Raw genomic sequence first — 12,589 nt, 5'->3', positions numbered from 1 at the left:
GTGCTTTATTGCTTCATCTTCACATCTTGTACATAGTTGATGTCCATATTCGACTAGGTACCAACAAATATTCTGGTTTCAATGTAACAAGTGCACTTTCTCATGAAAGAGCACTTTCTTAATGAAATCATATTTAATTTCTGGAAAATAATCTGCATTCTGTTTTCCTAATCAACTATGTCTTATTAATAGCACTAACATAATCATTTTAAAAGAATGAAAAACAACAACAAAAAAGCTCTGCCAAACCTGTCTCTGAGAAAAGGTTCAAAGCTTGAGTAGTTCATGGGAACAATTTGCTAGTGGAGATTTCTTCTCATTTTGGTCCCGGCCTCCTATGGAGAGATTTATGTGCAGTGTATGTCAAGAGGCAAAATAATGGCATTTCTCTGCTATACAATGACTTGGACATTTGCTGAGTGCAGAAATGCACCTTTAAACCAGAGAAAGAAGCAGTTTGCCCTGATCCAATCATTTTGAAAAGCCATGTGCACTGAAGCTGGGGCCAAACATAATGACAGGATTTAATTGCTAATGCCCTAGAGGCAGTGTGCCTCTTGATGTGTTGACCTTTAACCCAGACTTGGGAAGTTGAAAAAAGAGAGGGGATGGTTTTCCCTTCCCCCTCCCGCATCTGATCCTGCCTGCCTCTAACCCTGTCCACATACTCCTAACTTTCATCTCTCCACCCCCATCCCCATTAGTTACTTCCAGCTTTGGGGCCAAGGGAGAAAGAGTGAAAGAACCGAAAGGAAGAAGGCAGTAGCATTTGAGAAGGAAGTCTACAGGCAGTTGACAGCTGCTCAGAAGCACGGGGCAGAAGTACAGCTACAGAAGTGGGGGCTGAACTCCTGGTCCCCTGATGCTTCTACCCCACCCCCAGCCCCGTCCCCAATATCTCATGAGATTTAGGCTATGTCTCCATGTTTCTGTTCTCCACTCCCATTTCACCCTTTCTAGTCCATATTTATAATCACTTCCTTCTGACACCTGACTTTTCCTTCTTCAGTTCAGTTGCTCAGTCGTGTCTGACTGTGACCCCATGGCACGCCAGGCCTCCCTGTCCATCACCAACTCCTGGAGTTTACTCAAACTCATGTCCATTGAGTCAGTGATGCCATCCAACCATCTCATCCTCTGTCGTCCCCTTCTCCTGCCTTCAGTGTTTCCCAGCATCAGGATCTTTTCATATGAGTCAGTTCTTCGCATTAGGTGGCCAAAATATTGGAGTTTCAGTTTCAGCATCAGTCCTTCCAGTGAATATTCAGGACCGATTTCCTTTAGGATAGACTTGTTGGATCTCTTTGCTGTCCAAGGGACTCTCAAAGAGTCTTCTCCAACATCACAGTTCAAAAGCATCAATTCTTCAGTGCTCAGCTTTCTTTATAGTCCAACTCTCACATCCATACATGACTACTAGAAAAACCATAGCTTTGACTAGATGGACCTTTGTTGGCAAAGTAATGTCTCTGCTTTTTAATATGCTGTCTAGGTTGGTCATTTCCTTCTTACTTGGTTATTAATGGCAAAATCTTGAGCAAAATTAAATTCATAGCTCTGTCTATTACACATCTGCACCATGGCAGCCGGGCAGCTAGGTATAGCTGCAGAAAAACTCAAACACGCCCATTGGTTTTGCTGTAAATTCATGACCACTAGCCTGAAGTGGCCCCTTTGTGCTGCTCAGCACGTTTACCAGTCCACTCACTCTCTTGGTTTACTTGTTTACAAAATGTTCGCACCTTCTTTCTCTTCTGTCTTGAAGTTTCTTCACTGATCTCCAGCCATGCTGATCTGCTTTCTGTTTATAACATGTTAAGCACACCTGAGGGCCTTGTTACTTATTCTTCCTCCTGCCTGGAGCACCCTGCATCTAAGTGTTTGCTTCCTCACTTCCTTCAAGGCCTTGCTATGTGATGTCATCCTTATCAGTCCAGCCTTCTCGGGCCACTCTAGGGAAGGCAGCAAGTACATCCCCATCAAGCCTGGGGCACACCCTGTCCTCTTAACTTTATGTTTTCTTTGACAGTTACCACCATCTGGTATTCTATATATTTTATGTTTGTATATTATTATCCCTCTACTAGAATGAAAGTTTTATGAAATCTTGGGTTTTTTTTTCATTCTTCTATAGCTAGTGCTTAATACAATGCTTGCTAGTGTGCCATACAAATTTGTTTCAGGAATGAATGAATAATGAATGCCTATTGGGTTTTGAAAATCCCCTCTTCCCATTTGCCAATACCAACATATTCATAACCATGTTTTTTGTATGGTGACCATAGTTTCTAAGCCCAGATTAAAACATGTCACCTAATTGGTGGGGAAAAACCTTTTATTTTGCACTGTCTTGGGAAATTCAATGTGCTTATTAAGTATATTCTACCTAGAATCATAGTCTTATAGCATAGAGTCCTCAAAGGAAAAAGATGATCATTTTTCAGTTATCTGAATGGCCCCGATAGTGTATTTGGCTTATCCTAGGACACTAAGCTATGTTTAGTTTAAAATAAGTGTGAGTTGAAGTTGTTGGGTTTTTCCAGCTCTTGTTTGCGCTTTGTGGAGATACCTAGGAATTACTGGAAATCTCTGCTAATATCCGGTCCCATCTTTTCTAACTTAGTGCGTTCAGTGCCTGGCATAGCACCTCATGGGTCCGGCATCATCTCTACCCAGTAAGGCTTGCTTGAGTAACTGGGCAGGATTTCTCCCCATATGTGAGGTTTGCCTTTGCTCTCTCACTTCAAATTCTTGAAATAATGACAGCATGAATGGTGGGGATAAGGGATACAGAGGGGAAATACTCTAAAAGCCTCACAAGTCCTCATTACATTATCTTACTATAGAATGGATAACCTGGGTTTCCAGGTTCTCAAGTTTGCAGGCATTCTTCCCAAGGACCAATTTCTATTTGCTCTGCAAAACTTTAGGTTAAGCCTCATCATTTTGCAGAGTGTGGATAGGGTTTGAGAAATCTCAGTCCAGGTGATCTTCTCTTTTACAAAATACAGCTCCCACCTGTGGTATGTGTTAAGCTCAAGAAAATGGCAGTGAAAGGATATTTTCCCAGATTCTCCCACTGGAAGCAAGGCCCCTTTAACTGTGATGTTTACGCAGTGATGTTTGGAGTCTAAGATGTTTAGTGACAGTGAGTGCTCACATCCTTTTGTCCCTGACAACACTGACCACAATACTTGGCATGAAGCAGACACTCAAGAGCTCATAATCAGCATAAGGCAGGTGCTTAGCAAATACTCAGTGACCAAGAAGATGAGTGTAAAGTAAATCAGTAGAATAACAACAAAGCAGACATTTCTACCTGGAGTATTTCTACCTTAGGATCAAGTTCTTGACACTGTAGGCCATGTCTCCAAATATGATAGGAGTAGTGCAACTTTATGAGTTTCTGGCTATACTTTGAGATCAGCAGCTAGCCCAGTGTGTTGCACTAGTAGGTGATTAATCAAACAGTGTACTGAGTTTGTGGACAAAAAGGAGAGAAAAGCACCTTGACTTTCATAAGTTTTAAATGTAGCTGTCATCCATATGTTTTGAATTTGGTGAGGGTCTGGCAAAGGAGGAAGAGTATCATACGTTTACTTTAGGCTGTATAGAATAGTCACAAAGTTCTCTCCAGATGAGTTTTAAAGAATTGATACATTTTAGTTTAAAATCTTCCCCCAAACCTACCAATCAAAGGAAACCCTAAAAGCCTTTGAGTGATGAGGCAGAATCAAGAAAGGAGATTTAAGCTAAAGATGTGCTAGGAAGTGAGCAGTGACCATTAAACTGTGTATCAGCAACACAGTCCTTAATCTTCACTTCCAGTACTCGGTGGGCTCAAAGAAGTCTCCTTTAAGTTGAACTGGGAAGAAGGTATGACAAGTAGAGCCATTGTTTTGGAAACATGTCTCTACACTGTTTCTGAAAGCAGAGAGTGGAAATGCCGTGGGAGTCTAGATTATCTTGGCTATCATTTCAAAGAATGGATAACCATTTTTGATAAATACAGATTAACTGGGATCACAGCATTTTAAAATGCAAACTAGAAGTGGTTCTGTTGTAGGAAGGGGGAGGCCCCCTTACAGGGCCCCAAGAGCGGGCTCTTGTCTAACACTCGGAAAAGAATTGACAGAGGAGACACGTGCTGACAAAGCAAGAGATTTTACTGGGAAAGGGCACCTGGGTGGAGAGCAGTAGGGTAAGGGAACCCAGGAGAACTGCTCTGCCGTGTGGCTTGCAATGTCGGGTTTTATGGTGATAGGATTAGTTTCCGGGTGGTCTTTGGCCAATCATTCTAATTCAGAGTCTTTCCTGGTGGTGCACGCATGGCTCAGCCAAGATGGATGCTAGCGAGAGGGATTCTGGGAAGTGGACGGTCAGGCGGTGTCTCCTTTCGACCTCTTCTGGTTGGTGGTGGCTTATTAGTTCCGTGTTCCTTACCAGGACCTCCTGTCATAAAACAACTCATGCAAATGGTTACTATGGTGCCTGGCCAGGGTGGGCAGTTTCAATCAGTGTGCTTCCCCTAGCAGTTCTGGGGTTGTAGTTCCTCTCAAGTGGTTGAAATAGGAGCAATTAAGACTTTTTGTGGAGAGGAATAGTTTAAACTCCTACTTAGCACCAATAGTAGGACAGTGAACTATAAATAATCCAAGCAGTTGAATTTGCAGTTGTGCTTCAAAGTTTTTATGGCCCCATTTCCATCATGATAAACATAATCATTCTCACTTGGATTCATATGCACTTTTTTATATGGATGAGTGCAATCCCTACTTTACTAAACATAGGTTGATAGATAAAATACTTGATAAAACAAAAATCTCATTAATGTTTGCTTCACCAACTTTGAGTTTTTGATAATTTGGATAGGAATCAAGCAGAAGTTTCATTTACTATTATTCATAAAGATAGGGTTTGTTGAGCAAGTTAATAACATAGACAAGATTCAGGAATAATATTAACTATGTAGGGAGAAAACATAGTTTCCAATCAATTCTTGGACATATGCTTTCTGATAAAAAACATTTGTAGTGCTAAGTGCTGAGCTATTCATTAATTCAGATTGGTTCACTACAGTTATTCAGAAATTTAAAATTTTGAGTGATTAAGTACATCCAATCCTTCCTGGCTGGTTTTGAGTACAGGGAGCTAGCGAAGGTTATATGGACCCTGTGGCCAGAGCTGAAGTTAGCCAATTCTTTGATACCTGCTTTAAGCAGTGGTAGTTAGGCCCCCACCCTACACGGGGTAGAATGTATGGACTTACTCTGGTGCTACATGAAAGAAAAGAACATAACAGGATTTGGAAGGAAGTAGATTCAACTGTCCGTCTGTTATTGGGTTGAGGGTTGCATAGGGCCTCTCACTTTCTTATTCACTTATTGTGCTTGGCCTATGGGGTCATTCTGTGACAGGGGGATTAGCATATTATATACATACATTTGAGACACTATTCATTATGCCCTTCAGCTATGTACTGAAAGTCTTCCAAGTGTTTAATGATTTCAGTTGAAGTGTGGAAATTAATCAGGATAGAATCTAGTATTGCAGTGGAAAAGAGATTTAGTGTGAGAGAGTGAGGTTTGAATTCTATCCAAGCATTTCTCTGATAACTTAAATAATTTTTCTTGATTTTTTTTTCCATAGAGGCCTTGCTTTGGAAATCAAGACTCTGCCCTCATGCAACTGTGGATAGCTCTTGAAGCATACTGGTTTTATCACTAGAAAGCTGGATTATCCAGAGCCCAAAGAGGCTCTAGGATAAAACTAGCACTTGAAACAGGATCATTCTATATAGAGAACTAAAGAACTATTTCTTTGGTGTTGTCTCCAGAGGTGAACTTGCCAACATACTGGAACTTTAAGATTGTCAATAATTCAAGATAGGTGTATTTTATTTGTAAAGAAACCATGGATCCTGTAGCAGCACATGGTTTTGTCCAATTATGGAACAAGAAGAATGGGACGTCTAAGTCGAAGGAAGCAATCGTTGAACTATCGGGAAAAAAGAAGAAAACTAAACTGGTGATCCATTTCTGTAATGGAGAAAGCAGAACTTTTGAACTACATAATAATATTAAAAACGTGATCGTTAGATCCTATGGAGAAAAAGTGAATCACCTGCATTTAACTTTCCAAAACAACAGCTTCTTTTTTATGGAAAAAATATCCTCTAAAGATGTCAAAGCATTGAAGGCATTCCTGGATGGAGTCTGTCAAAATCATCTTCCACCATCCATAAGACCTGATGTGGATAGCAGTGCCTCTGCCAGCACAACAGTACAGAAGATCGTTGATGAAACTTCATTTCAAAAAGTGGGTAAGAAGTCAAATAGTCAATCTTCTGAGAAAGAAGAAAAAAACGGGACACCTTCATCTGCATCAGAATCACTAACATCTACCTATGAACAGTTATTAGAAGATGAGTATGGGAAGAGGAATAAGAAGCTCTCATGGGATTTCCAAAATGAGAGTAGCTCTGTGAAAAAGAGGAAATCCAAGAGACACCTATTAAGAATTGTAAGCCACAATGAGAAGAAGGAATTGAGGATAAAAGGGTTAAAACAGAGTAAATTAGATTTAGATTTTTTATTTAAGATCAGTCCTTACCTACATGGCACTAATCTTGTCCCAAAACTGTCTGAGAATATATATTTCACATTTCTGTCAGAAGCAGAGTATGATAAGGATGACCCATATTGGGACAGACTCAAGCTGACTCTTGACTACTACCCGGAGAAACTATGGCAAGGCTTCCCCAATTTGGGAAACACCTGTTACATGAATGCAGTTCTACAGTCTTTATTTTTGATTCCATCATTTGGTGATGATTTACTCAATCGGAGTTACCCATGGTGTAAAATTCCCCCTGATGCACTTAGCATGTGCTTGGCACAGATGTTTGTCTTGAAAGACATTTATAACATAAATATTAAGAAGAGGTTACTTGTGAATATTAAAAAAACCATTTCAGCAGTTGCAGAGATATTTGCTAACAACAGGCAGAATGATGCCCATGAGTTTTTGGGTCATTATTTAAGTCAGATGAAAGAAAACATGGAAAAATTAAACACACTTGGGAAGACTAAAATTGAATCTAAGGAAGAAAGGTCACCTCAACCATTTTTTGCTGGCAGTGCAGCCAAGCAAGCACTCCTTTGTCCTGTCATCACTAATTTCGAGTTTGAGTTGCTGTGCTCTATTACTTGTAAAGGCTGTGGGCACACTGTTCTTAAGACAGAAGTGAATAATTACCTCTCCATCAATCCTCCCCAAGGACAGCAAGCACTTCCCTTTTCTATTCAATCTAGTCTTGATCTTTTCTTTGAAACAGAAAATCTAGAGTATACATGTGAGCAGTGTAAACACAAGAAATCTCATATAAAGTATACATTCAGTAGGCTACCTAGGGTCCTTATTGTTCATCTGAAGCGCTATAACTTTATTCAGTTTCGGTCCTTAAAGAAGGATGACCAAGAAGTCATTATTTCCAAAAATTTAAAGATATCTTCCTATTGCAATGAAAATACCAGACCACCATTTCCTTTAAACAAGAAAGCACATCTTATGAATCTCAAAGTTTTAAAAATCTTTCGAAACATAAATTCTGAAGCTATCAGTAAGTTGACACCATCAGCAAAGATGGCCTTGGAATTCATGAATTCTTTGCCTTCACACATTGTACCAGACGAAGAGCCCGAACCACAAAAAGATCATGTTCATCATGAAGATTCAAGAGAAGAAGAGAAACAAAAAGACCTCGGAAAATGCTCTGTACTAGAGATACTAGACTCTGCATTGGCAAACTCACAAGATGGAATAATCGTTGCAAGAGAGCTGTTAGCAGTGGCCTTAATGATGAATATGGAAGACGGCTCATTTTCTCTGAGAGAGATAACCATCAGCGACCCAGATGTATGTCAGAGAGTGTTTGAAAATCCAAAACTAAAGGACGACGAGAGAATGAGTATGTTTGCAGATTTTGATGCTGTGGCTAAGACCACCGAAGATAAAGATGAAAACGCCAAAATTTCAGAAGTTTCCTCAGTGGCTGAACAGACCCCAGATAAAGAAAGGATGAAAACCTATGAACAAGCCCTTTGGCTGGCACTGCTTCAAAGCATTCCAAAGACAAAGACTCAAAAGAAAAAGTGCACAGAGAAACTCAAAAGACCAAAGGAATCAGGCGTCCGGGGAACCAAGGTGAAGTCCCCAGGTGCATCGGGTCGCAATAAAAAGCCTGGAAAAAAGGGCTCTTTACGTACAGAGAAGACAGAAGCTGCATCCAATGAACCAAAAGGAGAAGCTGAGATGGAAGACCGTCAGGCCTACCGGCTCATTGGTGTTCTCAGCCATCTTGGGAAGAGCCTAAATTCAGGCCATTATATCTGTGATGCCTATGACTTTGTAAGGCAAGAGTGGTTCACTTACAATGATTTGCAGGTGTCAAATATCGAAGAGGCCACAATGCAAAAAGCTAGACTTTCCTCTGGGTATGTTTTCTTTTACATGCATAATGAGATCTTTGAAGAGCTGTTGGAAAGGGAGAGCTCCCCACCTTCAAGCACAGAGGCAGGGAAGACCTCTCAAGAGCAGGAATAAAGACAGACTTACATTTCACAAATCTGCTTGACTGCCTCTCTGGCTATCACTTTCTCCATGGAAGGAAAACTTTCAACTCTAGCCAAGCACAAAGGAGCAACTAGCATCCAGGACCAAAGTTTAAGCAGAAACACTGACTTGAAAATAAATCTTTGTTCTAACCCTGATCGAGACACCTTAACCCACAGTTCTGTGATAAACATTCATCTCCCCTACTAGACTAGAACTGTGCGTTCCATATTCTACTAATGCAGTGAATTTTGAGTGTGGTCCTCAAGCCAGTACTATAAGAAACATGGAAGGACTTGTGAGAAATGCAGTTTCTTGATTGCACCATGGACCCACTAATTCTGAAACTGAGGAGAGAGGCAGCAGTTTGATGGCGAGCTTCCAGAAAGTTGGAGAATCATTTCCATAGTGTGTAGAGTATCTTGGTGTATTTTCTTGTTGTATATTTGAATTGTTTATATTTTGTAAAGGAGTTTGATCACATTTTTTCTTATATTCATTCATACCTTTCCTTTGTAAGTGTATTAATATTAACATCAAAAGACACAAAATTACTCTTCTGCTGATCAGATTCAGCAGTTTGATGGGAAAAAGCAGTTTCTGAAGTTCTAGCAAAACAAATGAAAAAACTAGTTGCTGAAGTCCTGGCAATAAAACAATAGTTGCTAGGGTCCTGACAATAAACACTAAATGAAGCCCGTCGTTTATGCATCCTTTTGGGCGTACATAGATGAGACTGAACACCATATCAAGTCTACAGATTGTTTGCTTAACTTTTCCTTAATGCCAAAAGGGCTGTATACCATCAAGCTTAAACCCTGAGAACGGAGAAGTTGATTTGCCCTCAAGAAATTCAACACGTTTTCCTGTTTGTCTGCTGGCAAAGTGTTCGTGGTTATCTAAGAGCGCCATGCCATTTTCTTCAGAGGGACACTTGCACTGCCTAAAAGGAATATTGATGACCAGAACTTTACCTGAAGGCTTGACGAAGCTTCACTCAACTTTATAAGACTTAATTCCAGATTTCTTTTACTTACTTAAACCTTATAGTATGGTGGCCTTATTCCTTCAATGAGTAAACCATACATGCTTTAAAGTGTACTTGTAGGATTTCAAAGTCTTGTTACTGATTTGATACAGTGTCAAAAAACCTGTGCCTGGATATGATCTGCTTCTGGGTAAAAGCCTTGTGGATCCTGAGGTGGTCATATTCTGTTGAAGTGCCATGTAATTCAGGGATTTAGTAATTCTGATATTAAGTTCATGCCATCTCTGTAACTTAGCTTCTTGCTGTCTTTGAGGCAGTGAATTTGTAATGCCTTGTACCTTTGCTATTAACAAATGATTTGTACTAAGAGACTTTCTTACATCATATAAAAGGATTAAACTTTTCAGTCCCACCTTTTCCAGCATGGGTGAGTCCCCCTTGTGGATGGGATATGGTTCTACTATGGCTATATTAATCCAAGGGCATGTTGATGCTGTTCATTCTGGAGGTCCGTAAAAGAAGTGGATGAGAATTCATTGGTGTGAGAAAGTTTAAAACTGCCCTCTGAGAGAAAAACCAGATTCTAAAGTTTGGGAAAATAAGTTTGTTGAGAACACAGTGTGTCTAAAAAGAGGTCTGAATGGAAGCTAAAGATTGCTGAGTTTGGCGGGGGAATGTTTCCTAGGTTGAATTATCTCTGTGGAAGGTGTTGAAGACACAATAATGAGATTTGTTCAACTTGTGTAGCACCTCAGCAGCTGGAGTTTGGAATTAGATTTAGAGGAAGAGAGTGACACTCTGTTTTCCAATTTCAGATTTTTTGCTTCTAATAGAATAGTTAAATCTGAACCTATTTTCCTTGGCATCAAAGCAAGAGTTTTGGAAAGAGTGAGGGAAAGTCATTTCCTTTTTAAAGGAGAATGAAGATGCTAGTAGTTTTTTTTTTTAAAAGCTTAATCTGCTACATTTACTTTCCATTTCTTTATTGTCTTCCCTTTTATTATTTTTTTTCCTTTTGAATGACTTTTAAGTTTATTTTATTTTTATTTATTTATTTTTAGTTTATATTTTATTTATATTTTTATTTTATATTTTATTTATATTTTTATTTTATATATTTATATTTATTTATTTATTTATATTTTGAATGACTTTTGAGTTTATTTATTTTTTTTACTTTACAATATTGTATTGCTCTTGCCATGCTAGTAGTTTTAAGAGATTAAATTTTTTTGGTATGGAGTATAGAGTGTTATACATTCTGCATATGCTGCTCTTCAGCTTGTTGCACTTCCAAATGCAGGGCAAATGAAAAGGCGAAGAAGGTTCTGGTATCCATGAGAGGAAGGCTCTGTCCTCTGGGACAGATAGTTTGGGTGGAATCCATCACTGTTCTGTGAGAAAAAATTCTTGGTGCACAATGAGTGGCTGTATACTGTTTACCTATTACATTGTTATTTCAAATAAAAGTTAAAAATTCTTAAGTGACTCAGTGACTACTTATTATGGATTTTAATTGGTTCTCTATTTTGCAGATCAGGTTTCTGGGTAATCTGTGGATATAAAACCTTTCGTTGACACTCTGTATGAGTTTTCTACTGGTTCTTTAAAAAATTAACCACAAGGCTTCCCTGGTAGTACAGTGGTAAGGAATCTGCTTGCCAGCAAGGGACTTGAGTTTGATCCCTGGTCCGGGAAGATCCCACGTGCTGTGGAGCAACTAAGCCTGTGTGCCACGATTATTGAGCCTGTGTTCTAGAACCCATGATCCACAACAACAGAAGAGTAGCTCCTGCTCCCCACAACTAGAGAAAAGTGTAGCAACGAAGACCCAGCACAGCTAAAAATAAATTAAAATTTTTTTTAATTACTACAAAATTAAATGGCTTAAAGCAACACAAATTTATTGTCTTAGAATTCTGGCAGTCAGGAGTCGAAGAGTCATCACTGGGCTAAAATCAAGATGTTGGCAGGTCTACAGTCTTTCCAGATCCTCTAAGGGGACGACAGTCTTTCTTTCTCAGCTCCTGGAGGCTACCCACATTTCTTGGCTCATGGCTTCATTCCTCCACCTTCACACCCCACAATGCTGTACTGAGTCCTCACACTGCCATCTCTGGTTCGCCTGCATTCCTTTGCCACTTTTAAGAACCATGGTGAGACTAAGCCAAGATAATTCAAGATAATCTCCCTACCTGAAGGTCAGCTGATTAGCACCCTTAATTCCCATTTGTCTCCTAACAGTATTGTCACAGCTTCTAAGCGTTAGGGTGTGGACATCTTTGGGGGACCCTTACTCTTGCCACCACACAATAGTAGAAGGTAATGGGAAACACAGCAACAAAGAGTAGAGTGATTCAGGACACGGACCCCTGGGAGATCATTTTAGTACCACCACCAGGTGAAGAACCCAAAGCATCTGATGTTTTAACCAAGGATGAAGTAAAACTGTAATCAGTAATTAAGCAAAAATCTTGAGACCAGTTACAGAAACAAGGTCTATAGTAGCTTTGCGTATTTTCTCTATGTCTATCATATGAGTGTGTCTGTTTGTACATACTCAACCATTGTCTTTTTCTCTGTCCTGCTTCCTATTTTTAATTTTATATACAAGTTATTGGAAGTTAATTTTACAGCTTAGTTTTTGAAGGTAACAACAGAATATTCAATGACTGCCTGACTGAATTGGAGGGATAATTAACAGATCCCATGATGGATGCAATGACTTGGGACTGAGTCATCTAATCTGGGGGGAATGGTGAACACACAAAAGGATTGATGTGTCTCTTAGGTAGAAACATGGGATCATTCTGCTGCTGTAAAAAGTTCAAATGTACGTAGGGGTACAAAGGGAAGCTGAATAACCGAAGACGGGCAGTGCCGGTTAACAACGCACTGCCTCGGCCCCATTCACCCTTCAGTACATGATCTGTGACAGCGGGCAGAATTCCTTTAGGCCTTTCTCCTTTACAGTAAACACAGGTTGAG

The 12,589-nt window shown here is 39.7% G+C and overlaps 1 protein-coding gene across 1 annotated transcript in view; it reads left to right on the top strand.

Annotated features, from left to right (window-relative positions):
- Window positions 1-11,089, top strand: part of USP26 (ubiquitin specific peptidase 26) — a 42,636-nt gene extending 31,547 nt beyond the window's left edge. Inside the window, exon 4 of the mRNA XM_061408347.1 lies at window positions 5,650-11,089. Coding sequence (XP_061264331.1) covers window positions 5,914-8,604 — 2,691 coding nt within the window. The 5' untranslated portion in view covers window positions 5,650-5,913 and the 3' untranslated portion in view covers window positions 8,605-11,089. The remainder of the gene's footprint in view (window positions 1-5,649) is intronic.
- The last annotated feature ends 1,500 nt before the right edge of the window (window positions 11,090-12,589 follow it).

Source organism: Bos javanicus, chromosome X (assembly GCF_032452875.1).
Source record: "Bos javanicus breed banteng chromosome X, ARS-OSU_banteng_1.0, whole genome shotgun sequence".
In the NCBI taxonomy this organism is placed as follows: domain Eukaryota; kingdom Metazoa; phylum Chordata; class Mammalia; order Artiodactyla; family Bovidae; genus Bos; species Bos javanicus.
This window is presented reverse-complemented; position numbering and strand designations above follow the sequence as displayed.